Source organism: Neomonachus schauinslandi, chromosome 6 (genome assembly GCF_002201575.2).
Source record: "Neomonachus schauinslandi chromosome 6, ASM220157v2, whole genome shotgun sequence".
Taxonomy (NCBI): domain Eukaryota; kingdom Metazoa; phylum Chordata; class Mammalia; order Carnivora; family Phocidae; genus Neomonachus; species Neomonachus schauinslandi.
The window spans coordinates 126,062,687-126,089,928 of record NC_058408.1 but is presented as its reverse complement, the minus strand read 5'-3'; the positions used below and the strand labels follow the sequence as shown (position 1 = coordinate 126,089,928).

The following is a 27,242-nucleotide window of genomic DNA, read 5'->3' as shown; positions in this document are numbered from 1 at the left end:
CTGGAGTAGATTATGCTAAGTGAAATAAGTCAAGCAGAGAAAGTCAATTACCATATGGTTTCACTTATTTGTGGAACATAAAGAATAACATGGAGGACATTAGGAGAAGGAAAGGAAAAATGGGGAGGGGGGTTGGAGGGAGAGATGAACCATGAGAGACTATGGACCTGATAAACAAACAGGGTTTTAGAGGGGAGGGGGGAGGGGGGATTGGTTAGCCCGGTGATGGGTATTAAGGAGGGCACATACTGCTTGGAGCACTGGGTGTTATACGAAAACAATGGATCGTGGATCACTACATCAAAAACTAATGATGTATTGTATGGTGACTAACAACATAATAAAATTAAAAAAAAAAAAAGAATACGTCAAGTATGAGTCAGGCCATTTACATAAATTTAAAAAAGATACAACTTGTTTAAGGGTATATACCAAGCAGTAAAACTAAAATGAAAAGCAAGAGGATATGATTATCACCAAATTCAGGATAGTAGCTATCTCTGGGAAGGTAAGTAGGAAGGAGGTATAATCAAAGTGGGATCATCAAAGCAGGATTGGCGGGGGTCTACTGTAGCTGGATATAACAGGATCCTTCTTTAAATGTACATTTTACACACTTCTGTGTGATATCTCTCACAAAAAATAAGCAATGGTCCTTACAGTCCTTTCCAACCCCTGGAACCTACTGTCAGAATGATGTGCTGTTCACACTTTCAATGCCAGCTTCTTTGGCCATCAAATAAAAGGGGCCTGAATTTCTCAGCAGTTCTTGAGGGCTGCCATACTCTACAATCTTCCCATTGTCTAGGACCATTATCCTGAAACAAAGGAGAAAGAAAGGTCTTAGCAGCATCTTAAATCTGGGCCTTTATAAGAACAACCAGGACTAAGTCGTGGTATATTCATTCATAAAAGGCTACAAAGCAGTGAGAACGAATGGACTGCAGCTGTCTGCATTAACATGGGTGTGTTCCATATATAATGCTGAAGAATCAAGTAGTAGAAGAATATATACAGTATAAGTCCATTTACATGTTTTTTTTTTTTTAAGATATACATTGTTTAAGGGAGCCTGTGGTCTCCAAACAGTTTCCAAGATTACTGGCATTACCCCCATATTTAATGTACTGTGCCAGAGTTGGGAAGAAGCAGAAAACTTCTAGTCATGGTTCTGGGGCAGCTGCTGAGACCCAGTGTAGTTGAGAGGATCTGTGGCTGGGCCTCCACCTCCCCACACTCCCTTAATAATCATATACAATTGCCCATTTTACCCTCAGGTCCGTTCCCTTAACCCTGTTGGCTTTCATTAGCTTGGTGTATAATTGTGGACAAACTACTGGAACTCTCGGTTTCCTCCTCAGTAAAATGATGGTGGCTAGACCTTCAGTTGTGGGAGATCTTACGACTAATGCTATTCCTGTCGCTCAAGGGCTCAGTGGTGTCTGTCAAGCTCCGTCACCACACTCACTTGTCGCTGTCCATGATGGTGTGCAGCCTGTGAGCGATGGTGATGGTGGTGCAGTGGGAGAACTCCTTCTGGATGGTCGTCTGGATGAGGTGATCAGTCTCTAGATCCACGGCGGCCGTGGCCTCGTCCATGACCAGAATCTTGGATTTCCGAAGCAGAGCGCGGGCCAAGCACAGCAGCTGCCTCTGCCCTATGCTGCAGCCGAGGGAACAAGCTGAGCATTAGCCCCGATGGACCAAGGCCTAACGGGGTTATGTGCACACACGCACGTGCACTGCTCACGTTCCAGATCCGACTTTTGAAAGCCCTACTCCGAAATTCCCCCAGAATTAACACCTAACAGAAGAGGCTAAGACGAGGTTTTCCAAACGCTCTCCTACCGCAGGTGCTTCATTTTAAAATTCATATTTCTGGGCTCTGCTCTTCTCAAGCAGAATGGGGAGGAGGCTCAGGATGTGTATTTTTAATAAGCACCCCAGGCAAGTTCCATGTTTAATGAGTTTGGAAAACCCTAGCCTGGGAACGGTTCTTTGCATCACTAGGTGATATCCCAGCACATCAACAGCAATTCCAAAGTAAGATGGAGCAGCAGTATCTGACCTGACACCGTTAATATAGGGTGACACTGCATCAGAATGCCCCAGTGGCATTTCTTAGTGGCCTTAGCAAACCCACTCATTATTTTAATGTGTAATTCTAGTCTCAAGGCTAATTATTTTTTCAAGGCCTTCTGCCTTGATTAGAGATGTAGCTATCTAATGAACATGATGTCTTGGTGGGAGATGCAATGTATGTGGAATTCGAATATGCTTGTAAAATGCAAATCGCTTTAATTTGCTAAAAGCCAGTAATGAAGGCTGGACCTCTTACTTATATAAAGCAGCTTTGGGAAATGATGTGGAGGAAATATTCGGGAATTCGCTAATCGCTCTTTCCTGCTGTGGCCATTAGGTAACATATTAAACAGAGGGTGGCTAAAGTTCTGTAATTCTCCGTAAGAAAATTTCTGCGGGAGATGAGAAGTCACCCAAGATGAACTTCCAGTTTTCCTCTGTAGTGTCCACACAGAGACCAGGCAAAACTGTAGTTTGGTTGTACCTCACTCCTGCCTGGCCCTGGGGGGCTTTCTAGAACAGCCTGGGGCCCAGGTGCCAGTCTGGCTTTCAGCTGCTGTCTCTCTCCATGTGACCCATCTCCCATCACTCACCAGAGAAATGGAAGCTTCAACACCTCCAACCCAGGTTTGAAATCAAGGCCCTGGTCATGCCATTTAGGTGTCCCCCAGCATGGACAGAGAAAGCGGGTAGGATTTGTTGTTTTCACAAACCAGATGTGTCAAGGCCCCCATGTCACATCCTGCCAGAGGGGCCCACACAGCCCCTCACGGCTGCGTATTCGCTACATGACGTTACTTTGTACACAATCAATACGTATTTGTGCTAAAGGGTCTTTTCCATAGGCCTAAAGACCCACTTACATCCTGCTTGTTCCTAGATCTGTTGCTGATGGAAAACAAACAGGATGGCATTCTATACCAAGGCTACACACTGAAGTCACCTGGGCCCCTGATTCAACGGGTCTGGGGTAGGTACTGCCTGGGCTTTGGGATTTTTATATATTTCCCCAAGTGGTTCCAGTGTGTAGCCTAGTTAAGAATCCATGCTCTAGGTAGTGCTTCTCAAGCTGTAATGTACACACAAATCACCTGGGAATCCTGCTAACATGTAGATTCTGATGAGTAAGTCTAGAGTTAGAGTCTGTATTTATAACAAGTTCCCAAGGGAAGCCAGAGCTACTGGGCCTCCCTTCTGTTCTGAGCTTCCTCAGCTCAGGGTCCATGCCCTGTCTACCACTCAAAAGGCACCCAGGTCTGCAGGAATTCTATGATACCACGGACTACCTAGCACCAGGAACAAAGGGGTGCTTCCCCCCACCCCCTCCCACTGCCTGTGGGGGAAGTGGGTTATGAAATGTTACCTGAGGTTGTCACCAGCCTCTGTCACTTCGTGAGACAACCCAAGTTGCAGCCCAGACACAAAGGATTTGAGGTGAGCCAGCTCCAGGGCCTTCCAAATCTCCTCATCTGAGTGGTTGTTAAAAGGGTCTAGGTTCATCCTCAGGCTTCCAGAGAACAGGATGGGATCCTGCAAGTCAAGGGAGGAGGGGGGCTATTGAGGCTCATGACAAAAAAGGGTCTAGCAGTTTTTTGTGGCCCGGAGAAGGCAGATAGGACTGGCCTGAGATGCAAAGCTGGCTAGTTGTCAAGCTTTTGCCAAGTTTCTGCACTGAAGACTAGAGGGGCGGCCACAGGATTAAGAGGAGTTCTTGGTTTTGTTTTTCATTCTGAGATTCGTTTATGGATTTCCAAGTTTGCCTCAGCATATTTTAAGAAAGTAAGAGGAATGCTCCACACCCTCAAAAGAAACTCAGGCCATGGAAGTGAAGGGATCAGGAGTGGGCAGGGGAAGGGACAGTACAGTCATGGAAGAATTTATTAGGCTTTTGAAGAAGCTGGAGAAAAGATTACATCAAACTGAGTGAACACCAGACAAACCAAAACCACCCCCAGAGACTTGGCTACAAGAATAGAGGAGGAATGGTTCTAATTAGGACCCACATACGGCACCGCCCGCCCCCCACCCAAGGAGCCTCCAAGGCAGACCTTATTTGGTAGAGTCCAGAGAGGAAGCCAAAGGGAAGCCTTTTTTGCTGATGCACTAAGCGTTCCACTTGCTGGCAAAAACCTGCCGCAAATTCCCTCCGCTATCTTTTAACCGTATCAAATGGGGAGTATAATGCTTAATGGTTTCAAGCTTCAGCAGCAAAACTGCTAATGTTGATTGCAAAGGTCTTGCTAACCCAGGTTGGGCTATAGAAATGCTAAATAATCATCTGCTCTATTGGACTTCTGTTGTGTTGCTGCCACCTAGCGGTTAGACACTGGCAGTCACACAAGCATATCCCCACAAAATGCCAAAGTTATTTTTCAAGTTCTGGAAAGGATGTGTCTTAGGGAACTGGCTTAGGTGTCCCAGGTAGCCTGCAGAAATGACACTGATAACTGAATATACATCAAGAAGAAGATGCATATGTTTCCTGCAGAAAAAGCTGTCCCCTGCCGCATGTACAGAGTAAGTTCTAGAGCTCACCTGGGGGATGATGGTCAGTTTCTCTCGGAGGTCATGGAGCCCAATGGAAGCAATATCTACTCCATCAATGATGATCTGGCCACCTGCAGCCTCTAGGATTCTGAAGAGGCCATTCGTCAAGGATGACTTCCCAGCTCCTGTCCTGCCGACCACACCAATCTGTAAATACAGTTCCTTTGCACATTAGTTCACCACGTACTTCTTTGTTGGGGGGGGGGGGGAATGTAGCCTGGGGCATTCATAATCCCAGGTGGAAAGAGGAAGTGATTGACTACTTCATCTCTAAGATGTTCAACTGATTTTGGTTTTGGTGAGAAAAGTGCCCAGATGTCAGAAAAAGATGCCTTCTCATTCTACCTTCTCAATTGTTGGTTGATCAGAACTACAATGACTGTTGGAAATGGACACATCAGCAACCGTTGTTCTAATTATGACGACATTATAGTTTAAAAAAAAAATCTTTGTTTAGAAGTGAAGAAAAGGGAAGGATCAGGCCTCACATCAGTTGAGAACCTCATCAGCAGGACCTCAGCATCTTTACCCAGACTTTTTTTTTTTTTTTTTTTTTTTACACATTTCTACATTTTTACATCAGACCCCAAGTCCTCGGAGAACAGGAACCCCATAAGAAGGTGCAGGACTTTGTAGACCAGAGAACTAAGTCATTCTCTGCAGGGATCACCTCCACATTGCTGTTCTCACCAGTTCCTTCACTAGGCTGGGTGTTTCCGGACTTCCCCTCTACAGGTCATGGCCCTTACAGGAAATGAGCACCCATCAGCCAGAGGGGAAGATGCTGCTGTGCCCGGTGCCAGCAGGGAGACAGGAAGGGCTGGGCAGAAAACCCTTCCAGCCCCGGTCAGTCTGATCCCTTGTCAATATTCTGCCCCCCTGGTGGTGGCACTGTGTCCCTGCACCTCCCCAGGGCCGAAGACTGCCCTGACCCTCTCATTCCATCCCGATGATGAAAGCCGAGTACAGCTGCTTTCCACCCCTGTGTCCAACTGTGTTCTGATCACAAGGACTCACGTTCAGGCCTTTCTTCCGCTCCACCTACCTTCTCCATGCTCCTGATGTCACAAGTGATCCCTCTCAATACAAGATCCAGCTCCGGCCGGTACCGCACTTGGTAATTGTTAAATCGGATCTCCCCTTTGCTGGGCCAACCTGGGGGGGGTCTCTTATCAGTCACCCAGGGTGCCTGGCAAAGAGACAGGAAGAGAAGTGCTTTACATGGTGGCAACTCACTGAATAGTCCCCACAGGACTCATGTCACAGACTTCTGGATAGCAGTGTCCCAGCCATCTGTGGGCATCTGCATCGACTAGAATGAATTAGACGAGTACTTCCAGAAGGTTCCTACCCTATTCAATTAAAGAAACTCCATTCCATGATGCTGCTCTGCGGACTTCCAGAATGAAGACACCTTTAACTTGGTGCATTCCAAGACCCGACCTCCCCCTAAACCATTTCCTATTCTTAAGTTTCAAGAAATTGGGTTAAATTAGAGCAAGGTAAACTTTAGGAGAACCTTTATGACTCCATGTGAAATCACTAGACAGGGTAAAGATGCTCTCTTTAAGGAAACATTTTCCTTTTGCCTTGTCCCCGGGTTCTTCTAATTCCTCCTTACCTCGTTTTCCACTTTTATGTACTCATTTATTCTTTCAACAGCCACAATGTTGGTCTCTATTTCTGACGTCATCCTCACTAGCCAGTTCAGGGTCTGTGTGATCTATAGAAAAACCAGAAGACTAAAGATCGTCCCAGGCTCCGAAACCAACTCAATTGGTCAAACTGTAAGGTCAGTCCAGTGCCTACTTTGTACCTAGCACTACGCCGAGCTCTTGGAGAGGGCAAGGAAAAGTGTCAGTGACAATCCTCACCTCCTAGGGGGAGGCCATGAGACCAGTGTGATCTGGAAGACAATTAAGTGCACAACTGTGTGATGCTCGCATGAAAGACAACATGAGCTTGGAGGGGCTTGGGCTAACCCGGGGTTGGAGAAGCCGGCAGGCGGTAGAGTGGGACCAGAACTCCAATCTCCTGCCTGTAAACCTAATGTTCTTTGTGGAAGGAGTAGTGGGTGGCATTCTATAAATGGGGAAAGCATAAGAAGAGGCACAGGGTAGGAAAAGCCTTCCAAAAAGCTGCTTCCACTCTCTGCTCTCAACAAGAGCCCAACCCTCAGGGTGGAGCATTCACACGGACCCTCCTTTACCCCAGTAAACTCCTACCTACAAAAATACGTCTAACCAGCAGTAAGAGGTTGTCAAAGTCTGAGCCAGTCTAGAGTCTAGGGAATCTGTGGATTACTTAGAGGCAAGCTTCTTTCACATGTAGACTTAGACCAGGGAGTTTTTGTTGAGCAAATGGTGGTTAAAAAGAGGGAGAGTACAGGATGTTGGAGAGAAGAGTAACCACTTTGTGTAGGTCGAACGAAATGAAATTGTTGATATTTGAATGGTTTTGTTTTCATTCAGTCTAACAGTTGTCTTTGCCCCATCTTCCTGAGGTTAATAAGCGTAAAAATGGGGGCGGGGGGATGAAGGAGCAGTGGCACGAGGAGCTGACTCTGGGTGCCCACCATGATTGCCTTGGGCCTTATTAACTCCTCATGAACATAGCACCGTACAGAACTCACTGGTAGTTGTGTAAACCAATGTATTAGTTCCAAAAGTTATCATGAAAGATGGCCAAATGACTCATTGAGTATCATTTACTGAATATTGATTGTAGTGCCAGCCACAGTTTTGGACACTAGGAAATGTCTAACACGTATTGCCTAGTCATGCTAGGGATGCATTATATAGTTTTATTGGACTCTACCTTCTTTATTAGAATTAACTCTATTCTGTGATTTAAGAAAAACAAAAATAGAAGATATTCAAAAGACTTTCTGTTACTACTATATTATGGAAAAGAACTGGGGACGCCTGGCTGGCTCAGTTGGTGAAGCATGTGACTCTTGATCTCGGGGTCGTGCGTTTGAGCCCCACGTTGGGCACGGAGTCTACTTAAAAGAAACTCATTTATTCTCTTGACTAGAAACAAGCAAAGAGGCAAAGAGAACTATCAGATTAAGTCACATTGAATTGCTTTCTTTTTTTTAAGATTTATTTGAGAGAGACAGTGAGTGAGTGAGAGAGAGAGAGAGTGTGTGTGCACACGAGTGTAGGGGGAGGGGCAGAGGGAGAGGGAGAGAGGATCCCAAGCCAACTCCACACTGAGCAGCACAGAGCCCAACGCAGAGCTCTATCTCACGACCCTGAAATCGCAACCTGAGCCGAAACCAAGAGTTGGACACTCAACCCACTATGCCACCCAGGCACCCCTCAGATTGCTTTCTTAACTCCCAAGGGCAACAGAATTTTTGTCCATTTTTCCAGATGACACTGGTACCTACTTAGCAAGGAACATGTCCATATGTTACACAATTAGTAAGAGACAGAGCCAGAGTTTGAACCTCAGTCTTACCTAGTCCCTCTGGATCTAGAAAGGAATCGAACACAACTTCTGTGGTATACTCTAGACTCAATTTAAGAATAAATGCATTAATTTAACTCCCAACCTTCAGACTCACATTAAGTGCATTGGACAGAACAAAGCCCACAGTGTCTCCACTTAGGGCATCTCTATAAATAACCATCATCAGGGATGAAAAGAAGACAATCAGGTTCCCAATCAGCTCCAGACGAACTGCAAGCCACCTGTAGGGCAACAGAACCAGACAGAAAAGGGTCACTGATACTCACCTCCTTGCCTTAACCAGCAACCTAGGTGTTCATGCAACATTTTGAGAGGGATTGAGTTGGTTGGGCTGTGTTCTCACAAAATGCCTCAATTTGACTATACCATATGTTCCTAAGGTCTTTTAAATAAATTGCATTTTAAAAGGTACTAGAGAAGTTTGCTAAACTAAGGGAATCCTATGATTCAGTGTCTCCCATACTTGCCAAATCATAAGAATCATCTGAAGTAATTGTTAAAAATACAAAATTCATGCAAGAAAATTCCTAGACTCTTCCCCAGGAGATTGATTCAGGGAGCCTAGGGTGGAGTTCAGGAATTCACTTTTTCTTTCTTTCTTTTTTTTTTTAAGTAAACTCTACCCCAGCATGGGGCTCAAACTCACAACCCCAAAACTGAGTGGCATGCTCTACCGACTGAGCCAGCCAGGCACCCCAGGAATCTGCATTTTTAAACAAATGTTCTAAGTGATTTCTTTTGATTAGGCAGGGCAAATAATGCCAGAGAATCCATTTGTAAGGTTAGAAAGTAAGCACCGCATGAAGGTTCAATGTACCCTGATTTCATGATTTTATTTTTTAATTTTTAATTTTTTCATTCTTGGAAACTATCTAATAAAGTATCTTTACAATCAGAGTCCTGTCCTGACCTCTCCATGTTCCAGATAATACCGAGCATCATGAGTCTGCCTTTGACACTTTAAGAAAATGTGGAAGCCACTCAGGAATTTTCACTTCCTGAAAAAGACCTTCTTCATTCAAGGACATATCACTTCTTGCCAACGTCTCATAATGTTGCAGAAATGAAGAATGCTCACCCTACCTGGGGATTCACCTCATAGGATATGAGCTTTCCATTTATGTCATCACTGGAGTGACGACTATGGAGTCTCTTCCCTCCACCCTCAGCTTCTTTCACCACCCTACGAAGAGTGTCCTGCCTATGGAGAATCTCACATCTGCTCTCAGGGATGCCAACCACGAATGCCCAGCTCACCCAGCACTTGTTCTATACTTGGGATACCAAATGCTTATAGAGGTTATTTGACTTCCACCAGAACTCTCTGATATAGGTTGTGTTCTAGTCATTGTAAAAACAAAAAATGAGATTTTTCTTAGAAGGTCAAGGCATTTTACCTATAGCTTGGTAAATAGCATAGTAGGCACAGGGACCCAGTCTCTGACTCCAAAGCCCATACTTACTTCTACTTACGTGACAGGCATGACTGGCCACAGTGAAATTCACATCACTGGCTACACCTGCCCTCCCATAGTTAATGTCAAACATGTAGAACCCCAAAGCGCATATTTGGGTAAATACCCTGGGGCAGCCTCACCTGTTAGAGGTAATCCAGGAGAAGACACATTTCTGGTTGGTGTCAATCCCCACCTCATTGTGTTTCAGAAATCGCTGCTGGTGCTCAAAGGCACGGATGACGGACAAACCTGACATAGTCTCACTGAAGTGAGAGTAGATTGGGGACCTGGTGACAGAGTCCAGACGTTTCAGCTGGCGGGAAGTGGCCACATAAAATATCTGGACCCCAAAAGTAAAGAGTCAGTCACATAATCATGTTGCATATGCAATACCTCTTCCTTGGTGGCCCTGACCCGGTGTCCTTCACCTTGATGGGCACAGCCCATATTTGAACAGGACAGAAGCCTCCAGCCTCACCTCTGGCTAGAGGAATGATGAGAGAGGCCCAAAGGAAGAGGTTGGTGGGGAACCAAGTATGGGATGAAAGTGAGACTATAACCACATGAGGAATTTTGTCAGCCTAATCCATATTCTCCCAAAAATCTGCATACATTGTCCAAGTGACAGTTTTTGTAGCAGCTAGAAAAATGGTCTCCAAATGGATTTTGTAAATTGCAGCTGGGACCTAAGGGGCGTGGAAAGTGGAGATGGGCAGGAAATGGCCAAAGGTATCCTGAGGTTTAGATAAAAATTCAACAGAGTCAGGTAAGTGATCACACTGTGTTGCAATGGTGTGTGAAGGTAGAGATAGTTCTGGAAATGTGTGGAGTGTTGAGAGTCTAAGAACTAGAACTAAAAGTGTGCAGATGGACTTTGAGACACAAGGGTTGAAGGATGAGGTTCAGTGGTGCTACTAGATTCTGTGAAGATTTGTTGAAACCAGGGAAGAGCTGGGCATTTGAGAGTCAGAATTCAAAATGTTATAGCTGGAAGTTTCCTTAAATATCCTGATTCTTATTTGTTGGTTTGTTATTAACGGCCAAGAGGCTGTTATTGAGATAACAAGGTACCTGAGGAACTTAACACAAATACCAGGGGGTGTCACCTTACCATAGATGACAAGGCTGCCCTTGAATGCAAGAGTTTCAGAATTGTTTTCCCAAGGTGAACAGGTCATCCCAAAGAATCCTCTCCACAGCTTGCCTCCCCTCATCAGTTTTTAATAGGGGAATGGAGTCCCTTCCTCTTGCTCCAGTGTTTTTGTGAGGCTTGGCTTTCAAGCTACCTGTTCCCTCAAGAACATATTGACATTGAACCTAAGTCATCCATAGACATCCCAGTGAAACTAGAACTGCCCTGAGGTGAAAAGAGATCTAGCTCCTGCCGAGAGACATCTCCCAGCAGATAAGCTTAAGCCAATCAAGGAAGCAGCCATAGCATAAACCTTCTAGAAGCAACCAATGACCTACCCATTACGGGGGATCTTACAGAACTTCAAGATCGTCCAGAGCCAACCTCAAGGTCGTCTTGGATCCAAACATAAATCTGCCTCACATAAGCTTCCGGGGGGGCAGCAGCTAAGGTGAGATTTGCTGTGAACCATATACCAAGTCTATTGGTGCTGACACTTGAGCTTTAGACAGTGGCCTATGTATCCTTGGTATATCAATAGAGGACTAAATGACAAAGATGCTGGAGAGGACTGAGTGACTAGCAATAGACAAAAGAGAAGATTCTCAGGAAAGAGCCTGGGCTTTTGTAAGTAGAGAGGAGAGGAGACCTAGCTATTTCCAAACCTACCTGAACAGACACATAAATGAGGCCAAGGGGAATGATGACGACAATGAAGATTGGAGTGGCAGTGCAGATCATGACAAGGGTGCTGATTATTCCCAGGAAGCACAATATCCAGCTGCGCAAGGATAAGGGAAGGGTATCATCCACTGTGGAAATATCCTAGGAACACATAATTAGAAGAATGGTATACTAATGGATTCCTGTGCTATTTTCCATCATCCTGATTCCAGCAAAGAATTTGATTCTGGGTTCCCAGTGACTCCTTCATTTAATCATTTCATGACATTCATTTGCAATATACTGTTCTGCTCCTCCCAATAACCAATCTCATTTCTCTAATTTCTTCATCTTTCTAAATCCCTCCAAACAGATATGCAGGTACCCTTCACTTTTTCAATAGACTTGGTAAAGGTTTTCGCTCTTCTCAGGGAAATTCGCATTTGTCAAATTTATTAAACCATTCATACATTGTAAGCTAATAGGGCCTTACAGGTAAATCCTCCTATAACCAAGCCAATTCAATTAATCTAACTGTACACAGGTCCTAATTACACTGAGTACCTAAATAGAACCTGGCACATAACTAGCATTCAATTTGTATGAACGCTCCAGCCCCGTCAGTAAGCATTCTAGTGCTCCTATCAGGTGCTCAGTAAGTGCTGTTGAATAAATGAATGCGAAGAGCTCCAGGGTCTGCAGTACATGGACACCATGTTTTAGACCCTCATTAAAATTATAGGTGGCTCTCTTCCATAGTCCAGACCCAATTTATTCTTAAAGTAGCAAAGATAGAAGCAGGAATGGAGCAGAGACCACGCCAAGGGTTATCCTCTTTTCTCTTTTATTCACCATCCTAGCCAGTGATTATGCTTTTACTTGTGTTTTTCCTTCTGCAGAATAATCCTTCTCATTTTGCTTCTACCACCAACCCCCTGCTCCACCATCTCCCTGGCTAAGTAATTAGTTCCTTCTAGGACTTAAGTTTCATGTTTTCTGACATTTCCCACCTTGTCACCCAGGCTGAGCTAGTACTGCTGTTCTCTGTCACTGTTTTGTACTCGCAGAACACCACTATATACACATCATTGTTACTGGTTTTATTGTCTTCTATCATACTCCTTTATTTCCTCTGTTGTCTCCCTCACTAGATGGTGAGTTCCTTAAAGGGCCAGAGCTTTTCATCTCTGTGTCCCCAGGATCCTTGGGACCTCACACAAGTTATGCAATAAACATTTGCATGCTAAGTGGACCAAAGAACTCTAACTGCACGGTGGTGCCTAGGGGGACAGGAGAATTCTGTCCCTGTCAGAGTGGAAAGATCCTCAGCATAAAAACACATCATACAGCGATTTAGATACTTACACCAGAAAACCTGTTCACAATCCGGCCTGTGGGTGTTGTGTCAAAAAAACTCATGGGTGCTTGAAGGATATTGGTTAGCAGTTGCCTATGAAGGATGTTTGATGCGTGAGTGGAACCATAGGCATTCCAGAGATTTGCTATGATCACAAATGCACCTAGAAATGGAACCAGTTTAGTCAGCACCATGCACAGGACTTGTACCAAGGACACAATGGCACTTTTTTCCCCCTGAGTCTAGGTAAAGTACATAGACCAGACAGATTCTCTAAGAGATGGCCGTCAACCATCAGACGTACCTTGTACTAATCCCAGAGCTCCATAGACGCCAATTCTCAGGTCCCTCTGAGACGCTGGATAGTTAGTGCCATTAAAGGTTTTAGAGTCATTGGTCCAAGCACTGAGCCAGAGGTTGGATCCAATATAAGCCACAGAATTGATCACATAGGCAAAGATGATGAAGAATATCGAAAACCATCCTACTGCTTGTAGGTACTTCAGGTAGATGGAGAACTTCACCTGAAAAGCCCCCACCCTCAGTGTTAGAAATCCTAATGGCTTTTCGTGAGGAATTACCTAGAATATCAATCACAAGGGGGAGTGGAGTCCCCTGGAAAAGTGGATAGCAGCTAGCCAAACTTGGTATTCTGTGGTCTATTTCTGCATTGGGCCAGGGTAATATCAATGCTGAAATATAGTGCAGGGGAAATAACATCACATTATTAATGAGCTTCTAGATGCAGTTAAGGGAGAAAGAGATAAAAACAGTGGGACAACCACACACACACAACAGAGTGGGATGGGGGTTATACTGCAGACCTTGGAATTTGTCTTCATTAATTTGGACTTAAGTTAAAACCAGGTTTAAGGTCTTAAGTTTTATTAATTTGAATTGTGTGTTCTCAGATTGATTAGTGTTCTCTGGCTCCCAGACTTGCATCTCAAAGCAGTTTTGTTGTTCTCTCCACGTATCAGAATTGAATTACTCATGAAATGTGCTATGAGGATATTCACGGGAAACCTGTCATTCTTGGAAATATGATTTGATAGAAAGCCCAAAGCCTCTACCAACATTTCAATGACGAATTTAATGATTTGCAAGGCACACGAGACCTATCCCTCCTGTAGGTATGTATTCAAGTCATCAAACTTTAAAATGTTCAGATCCCAAGCCTTATAGATCACCACAAATGGTACTTTTTATTGTGGTGCTCACCTTCCCAGTTTGTATGAATTCCTTCTTAATTAGTTTCTGTCCTTTCACCGGTTCTTCCTCCTCCTTCAGGGTGTTCACATTCCGAGTTTTCAAAGAGTTTCTTAGGGATTTCCGATGCCTGCTATTGGACCTAGAACTGAGAAATTGAGAGGGAGGAACACATTCTTGAGTGTGCAGGCACATCCTGGGGTCTTCTTGCAAGCACATGTCACAGTCGCTCTCCTTACATTGAAGTGCATTTCAGAACAGACAGCTCTGGGGAAACACGCCACCCCACCCCTCCTCTCCTCTTCATTCAAAGAAACAAAGCAAGAGCTGGGAGTGTCCCGGGGTCCCCTCCCTCAGGAAAAGCCCACAGATAAAAAGAGAATGATCAAGTGGAAATATGGAAGTGACAAAGGCTGCCAGTTGACGAAATGACCAACTTGCGACTGAGTATTTGACGAAGACTGTTCTCTCGTTTCATGGTTAAGGAGGCCACATCCTCAGGGATTTCCTCCACACTGGGCATCAGCCCACAGTCATCTTCTTCTTCAGTGTCCTCTTTGACTAGGGAGATACATCAAAGGTTAGGGAGATGGCGACATAGAGCTGCAAAGTTCTATGAACAAGGAGAATTCTTTTCTGATCTTGCTGGCCCCTGAGCAAGAGATCCCAGATGTACACACAGGCTGGTAATTTTGCTCCAGGAATATTACTGATTAGTACATCTTCTCGTTGAGAAATACCAGGATAAAGGAGAGAGGAGTTTCTAGAAGAAGAGAAAATGGTCAAAAGGAGAGAAATATTCCCAGAAGCTTCTCAGTTTCTTTGCAGCAGGAAAAGAACTTTTTAAGGGTCATAGTAGATAAGCAGAAGAGTCCCAATTCTCAGAATTGACTAAAGAGGTGAGCGTAAATGAAAAATGTTCTTTTTTTTTTTTTAATTTTTAATTTTTATTTATTTGAGAGAGAGAGAGAGAGAGAGAAACAGCATGAGAGGGGATAGGGTCAGAGGGAGAAGCAGGCTCCCCGCCGAGCCGGGAGCCCGATGTGGGACTTGATCCCAGGACTCCGGGATCATGACCTGAGCCGAAGGCAGTCGCTTAACCAACTGAGCCACCCAGGCGCCCGAAAAATGTTCTTGAATTTCAAATAACTTTACAAAGTTTTATGAATTTAAAACATTGTTTATTTTTATTCCTTTTCCTTTTAGAGAGGGAGAGGGAGAGACAGAGAGAGAGAGGGAGGGAGAGAATTCCAAACAAGCCCCAGGCCCAGCATGGAGCCCAACATGGGATTCGATCCCACAGCCCTGAGATCATGACCTGAGCTGAAATCGAGTCGGACGCTTAACTGACTGAGCCACCCAGGCGCCCCTGAATTTAAAACATTTTAAAAACATATGCTGCAATAAGAAATAAATTTTTAAAATTAAAAATAAAATGTAAAACAGCCTGGGCATCAGTGGCAATGGTAAGGACTTCTGGAAATTGGTAACTCCATAAAAGCAATGGCAAAATATTATTAAAATCAACTTTATAACTCTGAAATTAACCAGTCTTGCAACAATCCAAGGAACATTTATTTAAGAAAAATGGCTAAATCTCAGTAAGAACAATAAGTTTTGTGATAGTTTACCCCATTCCCATCCCCTCTTCCCTTAGATCTGCTGGAGCCTAGAATATTAATAACCTTACAAACATAGTAACTACAAAAAATCAGCAGCCTCCTAACTGCTGGAGGGAACAGAATGTGTTCAAAACTGTCCCAAAAGCCTCATCCCAGAACCAAATCCAAGTCTGTCTGCCCCATAAACAGCAAAGGCAATCACTGAGATATTGAGTATTCAGCAAGGAAAGGGTTTATGCAAGAGGAGGCCAAATGAGGAGATAGGAGGACAAACCTCAAATCTGCCTCCCCAAAGGAGGAGAGTCAGGGGAATTTAAAGGCAAATGAAAAAGGTCTGGGTAAAAAGTTGCAGTTGTGGTTACCAGTCCCATTAACCCTTTGGTTACCAGTTTCAATCCCTAGAGAACTGTCATTATTTGACCTGGCTGGCATTTCTCTAGAAAACCACATTCACAGGGCTTGTCTTTATTGGCCCGGACTTGGAGTTAGCTTAAATAATCAGCAGCAACTATTTAACATCACAGCTGCCTGAGGGATGATTACAGTTGGGGCAAATAAGAAGCTAAACAAAAACTTAAAAGGAAAAGATACCCTTAGGGAGCTTTGATATTTTTAATGTATTCCGAGCAATCTAGAGTGCCATACACATTGGTAGCGCTGTGCACATGCTTAAGAAAGAAGTGAGAAGGCCCTATTCTCTTACCCCTGGCTAACCTTCAGACTCTGGGCAAGAAGGAAACAAAAAGGTGAAGTAGAATCATGAACTGCCTGCTGGAGTGTTAAGGACATGCCTTCCCTCCCACCACGTGCACATGCACACAAAGCCTTTCAGAAAAAGCTGAGTGACTTATTGATTCCAGGCCCTTAAGGAAATCTCTGTCCAATCATTAGCTGACCAACCAAGCGGAGACTTCCATGGCCACATATGACAAAGAATACAGATTTCCTAAGAACTAGTTCAGAAAACTAGACAGGAGGAACAACAACAAATCCTGGCAGGGGAAGGAGGGGAGAAAAATCTTATTTCCAGAGTTGCATTATTTAGAGTGACCAGTTTTCAACAAAAAATTGTGAGACCTACAAAGCAAGAAAGCATGGGACCATATACAGGAAGAAAAAAAAAAAAAGCAGTCATCTGGGAAGTAAGTTGGAATTACCAGAGAAAGACTTCAAATTGACTATTATAAATATATTCAAAGAACAAAAGGAAACCATGTCAAAGATCTAGAGTATGAGTTCTCATCAAATAGAGAGCATCAATAAAGAGATCAAATTTAAAAAAGAAAATAGAAATTCTAGAAAAGTACAATAACGAAAATGAAAAATCCACCAGAAAGGCTCAAGGGCAGATTTACTAAGGAGATTGAGCCTGTGACTTAATTCGATCGACCGTCTTGGCAGACATGCTGCCGGCTTGGATTGGAGGGGACAGAGACAGGACTAAATGAAGGGACCCTGCCAGACTTCTAGGATTCTACAGGCAGAAAATGTACCAATAGAGCTATCCAATTGTGAACGTGGGCTATCCTCCAAGAAAAGGGAAACATGACCCCGGGGTTGGCTCCTCCTCAGTTCCAGAGGGTGGGCCCACTGCCCAGGGCTGGAGGGTTTGAAACCACCAGCCCAGGTTGAGCCTGAACAACAGACAGCATTGGCCAAACAAAGTCATTATCAAACCTTAAAATCTGGTGGAATTTGCCCTGTGAGATTTTAGATTTGCTTGGGATTCATGACCCCTTTTTTCCTACTGATCTTTCCCTTTGGAATGGGAATGTCTATCCTAATGCCTGCCGGTCTTACTACTGAAGCAGTTATCTGATTTTGCAGCTTGACAGATGGAGAAGAATTCTGCCCCAAGACTCCAAGTCTCACTCACAACTGATTTGCGTGAGTTAGATGATGAAATGTGGGACCTTGAATTGACATTCAGATGAGATTCTGGACTTAGAGTTGATACTGGAATGATTAAGGCATTGAGGATGTCGGGATGGTACGAATGTATTTTGTACATGAGAAAGATATGAATTTGGGTATGTCAGAGGACTGGTGTGATAGACTGAATTGTGTCCACCACCAAATTCATATGTTGAAATCCTAACCTCCATTTCCTCAGAATGTGACCTTATTTGGAAATAGCCTCATTGTAGATGTAATTAGTTAAGAGGAGGTCAGACTGGAGTAGGATGGGCCCCTAATGCATTATGTCTGATGTCCTTATACAAAGGGGAAATTTGGATGTAGATGCACACATGCAAACCACATGAAGATGAAGGCAGAGAACAATGTGATGTGTCTACAAGCCAAAAATGCCAAAGATTGCCAACAAAGCCCCAGAATCTAGGAGAGAAGCCTGGAACATGTCCTTCCCCATTACCTTCAGAAAGAACGAATCCTGCCAACACCGTGATTTTGGACTTCTAGCGTCCAGAACGGTGAGAAAATAAATGTCTATTGTTTAAGCCACTCAGTTTGTAGTGCTTTGCTATGGCAGCTAATTAAGAAACTAATACGGCAAACCAGTATTGATACAGGTCACCTTGCCCTCCTGTCCTTCCCTTCATTCTGCCATGTCATGGCCTATACCTTGAGTCCCAGAACCAACAACAGCAGCATGCCAGGCATTGCTCAGAAATAGATAATCAGTGTTTACCAGAACAAAGGCTGGATGAGCTGTTTTGCAAACTGACCTTTGTACATAAAGGACAGGATTCTTCAAAGGAGACATCCACCCATGGGGGTTTATAACAGAATCCAGAAATTCAGATCATGGCCAAAGGCGGCAGGGGTGGGGGTGGGGGGAAGGCTAGACTTAGCATAAGGAAACTGTTGGAGCAGGTCTTGGTGATGTGGTTGACTGAGCAATGACTCAGGGGAATTAAGCATCAGCCACTGCCCTTTGGCTTGGGACATTTGGTCCCCAAGCAGGTGGCTTTTAGTTTTCTCCAGGCCAGTGCCTAGAGTACATAAGGGCTGATGGAAAATTCTGGCCTCTTTCTTTCTGCTGGTTCATGGTGCCCCTGCCCCCGTTTCCTGGGATGGCTGCCAGTCACCCATAGCATCCTGTTCTTTGCTCCTGCCGTATCCCCACACTTACAGACTTTCTGGTTTAGACTTCTCTTTCCATCTCTTGTGCTCCCCAGGGTGGTTTTGAACACATTTCCTGACTTCAACACCTGCATGAGTCCCCACTTGCAGGCTCTGTAGCTATTCCTTCTCCCAACTGACTTTTGGGATGCACCCTCCAGATCTTGCTTTCTCAGGCTTGATCTCCTGCTGGTGACTGCTACCCGAAGCAGATACCTAGAACTATGTACAGGACTACTGTTGGCAGATTCTTGGGAAGGTCCTCAGGGATCAGGGCCATTGCTGACTAGAACTAATTGATGACCCCAGTGGTGGTGGTATTAGGGTCTGTTCCTGTGGTATACTGTGAGACCATGCAACTGCCATGATCTTTCCTGATTTGAAACACCCAGTGGTTTTTGGTATATTGGTCAAGATGCCTTTGTTAGGGCTTATCAAGAATTTTGCAGTACACTGTTAGTACCAGCCTATAAAGCTGTCCAGGAAGTGGTTTTAGTGGATTCAGGGTAGGTGGGGTGGGATGTGTCATTTGAATCAATAGAAGCACAGCACCCCTAAAAAGGGGCCCCTGATGCCACTAGTGTTTTTTCCACAAGGGCTAATCACCCTAAATCTTTAGTCATGCCCTTCTAGTGTCCATCAACTGCATGTCAGAGACCATATGAGCAAGATGAGCCCCCAGTTTGGCTCAGGCACAGAGTTTCTATGTCTGTGTTTCTTTACAGAGACATAATACAGAAAGAACAGATTTTGGATCTCTGGATAATTCACTTCCAAATCTAATCTACTGGATACTTAATAGTTCAGGAAGTAAATAGCAGTTTATCACTCCTACCCTTTCCATACCCAAGCTTTATTTTGTTCCAATCTTCCTTACATACCTGTGGCCTCTTCCACAGGACTAGTCTGTTTTGTGAATGTCTTCAGAATCTTAGCAAACGATCCTTTCTTGGCCAGCAGAGTGCTGTAGGATCCCTTCTCCAAGATGGTGCCATTCCCCAGAACCACGATCTCGTCCACTTGGGGAAGAAAGTGAATGCTATGCGTCACCAAGAGTCGAGTCTGAAAAAACAACAGTAAGTTGTACCACTGCCTTCCCACTGTGAGATTCTCTGTCCACAACCATCCTTGGCTTGCTCTTGAAAAGGAAAGGAAGTAATCTCCTTGGGTTAGCTAACTTCTCCTATGAGTAGCTAACTTCCAATTACCCAGAATGTCTACCACTTTCCTTGGCTTGCTCTTAAAAAAAAGAGAGAGAAAAAGAAAAACAGTCATCTTAATTCACTGTAGAGCTGAATGTAGCCCTGACCATTTGACCTCTTTTACTTCCTCTTTCCTTCCCAGTACCTCATCCTAACACCAGACCCTGTGTGTAAGATGAGACTCCTTCCCTTGTGGATCTATTCAGTTATTTTCCTGTAGTGACATCGAGGTTTGTCCTACACACATTCTTCCAGCTTCCTGGGAGCTTAGGAATGTCACTTGAGATCAAAGCCTATCAATATAACCGATGCATACAAACCTAATAACTAGCTAACTAACTTCCCCTTCAAATAACCAGCTAACCAACTGAACTAACAAGAGCTGCTCAGATTCTTTCAGCACATTAGAGAAACTGTAGGGGCATCAAACTTTGTCTTCAGCTCAGGCCCTCCCTGGTGTGGGAGACTTGGCATCCCTTGTATTCCTGTGTATTTTTTAACCACACCAACCAATGAAGAAGGGACTCCAGTCGGAGAAAGACAAAGGCTCATGGATCAGAAATGCAGTTCAGACAAGGGTCATGGGGTTGAAAGGGCCTCTGGAGAGATAACCCAAGCCACCGCCTCTGCTCTCTACTTCATAGCCCCACAGAGAGTAGATCCCTCTTATCTGGAAGACCCAGGAAATGCTTACCCTCCCAGTCTCTGCTCAAAGCCAACTCTTCTGAGAGCCTTTCCTGAGTCCCCAGGTAAGACTTGGGTATCCCTCTGAAGCTTCTATTGTAGTTTGTATAGACTGCCATTAAAATAATTCTTTTTTTTTTTTTTTTTTTTTTTTTTTTTTTTTAAAGATTTTATTTATTTATTTGACAGAGAGAGACACAGCGAGAGAGGGAACACAAGCAGGGGGAGTGGGAGAGGGAGAAGCAGGCTTCCCGCAGAGCAGGGAGCCAGATGTGGGACTCGATCCCAGGACCCTGGGATCATGACCTGAGCTGAAGGCAGTCGCTTAACCAACTGAGCCACCCAGGCGCCCTAAAATAATTCTTGTATTACAATATTATTGTTTGCTTTTCTGTATATCTTCCCATTAGATTGTATGTTTACTTGAGGGCAGGGACCAGACCTTTTCATCTGTGCACGCCCAGGCTTTGCAACAAATCAGGCACAGAGTGGTATACAGTTCATGAATGAATGGAGCCAAGAGGGCTTACGGACAGGAGCCAGAACCAGGACTAGCAGGGAAGGTGAGTTCCTGTTGACTCACTGATCCAAGAGAGGCAAAGGCCCTCAGAAGGACAGCAGCCCACCTATCCTTTAACTGGTAGTGAGCAAAAAATCTTGAAAGAAACAGGCCAAACACAGATGGAGTTTTAATGACCAGTGCTGAGGGAGATGTTCTTGACAGCCCTCATCCTACACTTGCTGTTGGTGAGCAACACATTCAAACCATCAAGGGGCTCTGTCAGCCCACTGTGTCTGGACAAATGTGCTAACTGGCCCTTGGTAAGGAAAGCTTAGTCTTCACCTACCACCGGCTCTTGTGACTTGTTCTGCCTGCCTTATCTGTGCTGTCTCTCAGGAGCATTGTGAGAACCAACGAGGCAACGCAATCAAAGTGCTTAGCACCGGCCTGGGACATAATGAATACTCAAGAAATGTTAGCTTTTTTTTTTTATGTTCAAGTTGAGTCATCCCTTCCAGGCATAAGCATTCCTACGTCCTGCAAGGGATCCAGGGAAGTGCCTTCTTAGAGCATAGCTCTAATACCGGCAGGATGACCTCTGTCCCACCAGTGAGGTGAGTTGTTGGGTCCTCTGGGAGGTTTTTGGACACCAACCAGGTGTCCAACAATTCAATTCAATTCTGACACTGACTTCCTAGAATTAGCACAAACCCCACAGCTTACGGGCTCAGTCCCATGAGACTGACTGGACTTCAGATGCCAGTTGTAAGTCTTGGGCCACCCATACTTCTGACCAACTAGCTATAAAGCCCCTTCCTCGTGAACAATTACTTGCTAGAATGGCTCATAAGATCTCCAGAACACACTTGACTTATGTTTGTCGGCTTGCCGTAAAGGATACAACTCAAGAAGAGTCAAATGGAAGAAATGCACAGGGCAATGTATGGGGGGTATGGGCTGCACCTGTGGGGCTTCCCTGCTCTCACCACCTGTGCCATCCTCTTAGCACCTTCACGCCATCACCAATCCAGAAGCCCTCTGAATCTCATTGTTCACAAATTTTTATAACCCTGTCTTCAGCCCCTCTCTCCCTCCCCAGAGGTCTGTAGGTGGGCTGAAAGTTCTAACCTGCCCATCACCTGAGCTTTCTCTCCAACAGCCCTGTACTGAGGCTATCAAGGGGCCACATCCTAAGTCACTCTTTAGGCTTATGAACAAAAACCACTCCTACTATTACTCAGGAAATTCCAAGGGTTAGGAGGTCTGTACCAGGAATCAGGGACAAAGACCAAATATAGGTCTTATTATACCACAGGTCTCAAAGTGCCTTTTATCACAATTGATCATCCTAAGAGGCTCAATGTCAGAGCCACAGAATAAAGCTTAAATTAGCCAGTTCCAGCACAAGCCATGACCTCAAGATGGGAGGTTTCATGGGTCCTCTCCTGGGAGACCACGCCTCAGCAGCCTAGGAGGCAGGTAAATAAGGAAATTTGCTTCAGGATAGCAGCAATCCTAGGAGATGTGTCTCCCCACCCCAAGGTCTTCTTTGCTTTAGTTTCTCACCTTGCCTTTCAATAGGCCCTTGGGACCTAAGATCTTATTGAAAATATGTTTTCCCACATGAGCATCCACGGCTGACAGGGGGTCATCCAGAACATAGATGTCTGAATTCTGATAGATAGCTCTGGCCAGGCTAATCCGTTGCTTCTGACCCCCACTGAGATTTATACCCTGAAGAAGAAAATAATTTCTATTAAGCACTACTCCATAGTTCAGCCTTCACAGAGACTATTTATTAAGGAGGGGAAAGGAAGAGATTTGCCTCAATAAGGTATCAAGGACTTTAAACTCTTACAAGTTCCTCTATATAAATAAATAACTTTGATTCAAATAAATTACTTCAGGCCCAATTATTAAATATATGCCCAAATTACCATTTTCTATTATATGATTTACTTATGATTTTTGTTTCCTGCCCCGTAGGAATATAGAGCTAGACCAGGGCAGATTTTCTCTATTTTACTCATGGATGTAACTCCAGCACTTAAAATAGTATGTGGCACATAGTAGGTCCTCAGTAAATGTATGTTGAATTAATGAACAAAATCATTCTAGAGCCGTATCTTCATTAGTCTGCTAATATCTGAAGATCCATGTCCCCCAGAGACTGCTCTATTCATTGTTAGTGATAGGGAGGAAAGTTGAAAACACCCTAAATATGTTACCAGTTATGCTGTGACCACATAATGGATACAGTAGAGTCATTAAAAATCTATTTGTAAGAAAGGCATTCAATAACCTGAGAAAATCATTCACACTAAATTTCTAAGTGTGTGAAGGAGATTATCGGGACCTTTCTCTGGGCTTCACTCATATCCAGAGGTAGAGTCAGGACACCTAAGTTCTGGTCCTGCGTCTCTGCTCCTCCCCCTGTGAGGTCAGCCTTGGGCCAGGCACTGGTTAGTTAACCTCTCAGATCCTCATCAGCTTTCTTTTAGAGGACACAAGTCCAGCTACAAAATTTTAAGTTTCAAATATTGTGTAAACTCGTGTTTTCTGGTATTTGTTCCAACCCGACTACCCAAACTGGCAAGCTCTTCTACTCCCATCCTCTTCACCATCCTCACTTTTTTGTCTTCGCTATTTCTTCACCCTTTCAAGGTTCCTTGGGGTTCCAAGTACCTTCTCTCCAATCTCAGCCAGGTCTCCTCCAGGCAGCACTTCCAAGTCTTGGAGGAGGGCACAGGCTTCCAGAATCTGCTGGTATCTCTTTTCATCCAGCTCTGATCCAAAAAGGATGTTGTCCCTTATGGTGCCATTCTGGATCCAGGATTGCTGCGGGACATAGGCTATGGTGCCCTAGATGGGAAGGATCAGAGCACATGACAGTTGTATCTCCAGGAAGGCAGGGTTGAAGGAGGGAATGGCAGGATGGGGAGGAAAAAACAGAACTTAGATTTGAAAAAATGAATGCTAGGCTAACTGAGCATCTGATATTTATAAATGTGCTTGTATTTATTGCACCAAACAGGGAGAAAGATTCGATATTCTATTCATCACTTAACCCCCCCCCCTTTTTTTATTTTTACTATCACTTTCTAGCCATGATCCTAAAAATTGGGGGATGAACGCACAAGCTGCTTCTAGAACAAGGTTTTAGTCAGACCCCAGTGAGTTTCCTAAGACCAACAGAGGGCTAACACTGACAGGGGAGATGATATAGATGACATTTTTAGGAAGAACCAAGAGATTTGAATTAGGGTGCCAGGCTGATGCATGAAGCAGATCATATCCAAAGAGAGATGGAGCCTGACAAAGGCCTCTGTTTGAGAATGAGCTCACTTATGAGGTAGCAAGAAAAAGCTTCCTAATATACCTGAAACTAATGTAGCATGGTGTGTCAACTATACTCAAACATTTTTTTGAAAAAGCTTCCCAAAAGAAGTTAGGAAACATGGGGCACCTGGTGGCTCAGTCGGTTAAACATCCAACTCGATTTCAGCTCAGGTCTTGATCTCAGGGTCATGAAATCAAGCCCTCCCCCACTTGCTCACATGCACTTTCTGTAAAATAAATAAATAAATCTTAAAAAAAAAAAGGAGTTAGGAAATAGATTTTAATCTGTAGAGTCTGTTCTGCTATACTGCATGTTTATTTAATGTAAACTAGCTCATAAGTGATTGGTAATCAGGGAATAATGTCAGTATAGTGTGGAAGAAGCATTAGTTCTTAATTTTCTAAGCATGTCGGTGTCAAGCAGAGGGGCAAGCTTTCTCATAATTAAAAAGAAATGCTTAGCAATATACGAAGTTCTTAAGGAAAAAAGCTAAAAAATCTATTGACATGCCTTTTTTTTTTTTTTTTGATGCAAGTAGTGTCTGGTTAAATGATTCCAAGTACTTATAACTTCCCCTAAATTTAACTCTCTAGGGAAGCAGAGAGTGCTAATAAAGATACTATGAAAAGATTTATTCTCTGTTAAAAAAAATTGATGAAGATGTCTACACCCTCTATCAAATTTCTGTATTTGAAGCAAGTGCCCTCAAAGACCAAGCTCTCAAAGGAGGAGGAAGGTGGCCCAGGACTAACTGTGATGCTGAGTGTGATTTACAGTGCTGCTGTTTTAGTTGTTGTTATTGTTATTGGTTTTGTTGGTACCTAGGTTACAAAATTATGTTTTTTTTTTTAAAGATTTTATTTATTTATGAGAGAGAGCACATGAGCAGAGGGAGGAGCAGACTCCCTACTGAGCAGGGAGCCCAACTTGGGGCTTGATCCTGGGACTCTGGGACCATGACCTGAGCTGAAGGCAGATGCTTACCCGACTGTGCCACCCAGGCACCCTGAAAGTTATGTAAGTTTTTAATGACACTTTAGAAACATAGATAAAGCAGAATTGCCTAAGATTATTTATTTGACAGAGAGAGAGAGCACAAGCAGGGGGAGCCGCAGGCAGAGGCAGAGGGAGAAGCAGGCTTCCCGCCGAGCAGGGAGCCGGACGTGGGGCTTGATCCCAGGATCAGGACCTGAGCTGAAGGCAGACGCTTAACCAACTGAGCCACCCAGGTGCCTCTACTTTGAAGGAAGAGAGCTCTATATAAGTTTTCAATCTGAAGTATACATATGGGAATCACCTGTGAACCTCATTAAAAATGCAGATTTTTAGAATCTACCCCAGAGTCTGAGTCTATGTGTGGAGTGGGGCAAGAATCTACAGTTTACAAGTCTAACAAATGTCTCTAAGACCGCACCTACAGCAAAACAACAACAGTGGTTATCAGATTCTCCTCCTCAGAGCATTTTCCCAAACAAGAAAGCAGCACTAAGTGGCCCACATTTGAATGTCAGAACTCTTCTTGGCATCCTCTCTCACCTTGATGGTGATGTGCCCATGGACATTTTCCATTTCTCCCAGCATCGCTGACATCAAGGAGGACTTCCCAGAGCCCACAGTGCCTACCACAGCCACCAATTGGCCTGGCATAATGTCCAGGTTCACACTGAAAAAGAAGAGTATTTGAAGGAGATGAGGAGAGTTATTCAAGGGTAGTTCAGGCCACTTCTCAGACTGTCCATGGGAAGTCTGGTATTAGGAAATTTTCCTTCAAGATTGGAAAATTTGTCTTGTATATAGAAGACTCTGAAGTGTTTAATACTTTTTTTTTTAAGCTCTAAAGTGCTAGAGAGTAAATCCTAACTTACCCAACTATATAAGCTGTTTGTACCATTGTAGCTTTCAACTGGAAAAATTCTCTTAGCACCAACATGGTATCGTTGAACAAGACCTTAATGGGAGCCTGGAGACCTGGGTTCGAGTCTCAACTCTGCTACTGCTAAGCTGTATGATCTTGGAAAGTCACTTCCTCTGGACTCTCATTTATGAGCTAATGGGGTTGGAATAGATCCGTGTTTCCCAAACTTGGCTATTCAATGAGAATAGCCATTCAGTGGGACACCTGCTGAAGGCACAGATTCCCTGCCCCGTCCCCTGGAGACCTGGCTGTGTCTGGCTGGGGAAGGGCACACACTGGGCGGGACTCCTAGAAACTCTGTGCCCACCCTATTTTTGAGTCCCTAGAATATTTGGAACATCAGGAACTTCACAATCTTTCTGAACCTTCCCATTGCTAGTATAAGTCTAAAAGAAGTTCAGTTCAAAGTGGGAGCTCTGTCCAGTCTTCTCTCTGCAAAGGGAGGCTTTCAGGTTGGGAGGGTTCAGAGGAGGGGCTCCTGGCCTGATGCCTCCTGGGGCAGGTTCCAGAATCCATATCAAAGCCTGTAGGAATAAGAGAGAAGTGTGGCAAGTCCTAAGTGTAACAGGGAGAAGATAAGGTATGCTGATCTTTTGGGTTGGGAAGAAAGATCTGGCCTGCACAAGCTTCCTGGGGTATCATGTGTGCTATGTTCAGTGGAGTTGGGTGTATGCTATGTATCTCACCCTGTATATACTATGTTTTCTCCTATCCAGACATCCCTATGATAAAGTTAAATTTATAAATTAGGCCCAGTAAGAGATTAACAATAACTAATAAGATGGAACAATTGGAACAATATACTGTCATAAAAGGTACGTGAATGTGGTCTTACTCTCTTGTGGTACTGCACTCACCCTTCTGATGATGATGCAAGAGGAGACAATGTCTATGTGAAGAGCTGAAGGGAGGTGAATAACGTAGGCGTTGTGACCTAGCGTTAGGCTACTACTGACCTTCTGACTGTTG

General features: G+C 44.2%; 1 protein-coding gene across 1 annotated transcript in view; it reads right to left on the bottom strand.

The window, feature by feature from the left end:
* Positions 1 to 347: 347 nt before the first annotated feature.
* Positions 348 to 27,242, bottom strand: part of ABCC2 (ATP binding cassette subfamily C member 2) — a 60,389-nt gene continuing 33,494 nt past the window's right edge. Inside the window, exons 16-32 of the mRNA XM_021699979.2 lie at positions 25,895 to 26,021; positions 23,704 to 23,880; positions 22,585 to 22,752; positions 19,512 to 19,692; positions 14,362 to 14,485; positions 13,937 to 14,072; positions 13,020 to 13,239; positions 12,724 to 12,878; positions 11,365 to 11,520; positions 9,704 to 9,903; positions 8,201 to 8,327; positions 6,251 to 6,352; positions 5,675 to 5,818; positions 4,618 to 4,776; positions 3,446 to 3,612; positions 1,469 to 1,663; positions 348 to 818 (exon numbers count right to left, since the gene is read on the bottom strand). Coding sequence (XP_021555654.1) covers positions 689 to 818; positions 1,469 to 1,663; positions 3,446 to 3,612; positions 4,618 to 4,776; positions 5,675 to 5,818; positions 6,251 to 6,352; positions 8,201 to 8,327; positions 9,704 to 9,903; positions 11,365 to 11,520; positions 12,724 to 12,878; positions 13,020 to 13,239; positions 13,937 to 14,072; positions 14,362 to 14,485; positions 19,512 to 19,692; positions 22,585 to 22,752; positions 23,704 to 23,880; positions 25,895 to 26,021 — 2,668 coding nt within the window. The 3' untranslated portion in view covers positions 348 to 688. The remainder of the gene's footprint in view (positions 819 to 1,468; positions 1,664 to 3,445; positions 3,613 to 4,617; positions 4,777 to 5,674; positions 5,819 to 6,250; positions 6,353 to 8,200; positions 8,328 to 9,703; positions 9,904 to 11,364; positions 11,521 to 12,723; positions 12,879 to 13,019; positions 13,240 to 13,936; positions 14,073 to 14,361; positions 14,486 to 19,511; positions 19,693 to 22,584; positions 22,753 to 23,703; positions 23,881 to 25,894; positions 26,022 to 27,242) is intronic.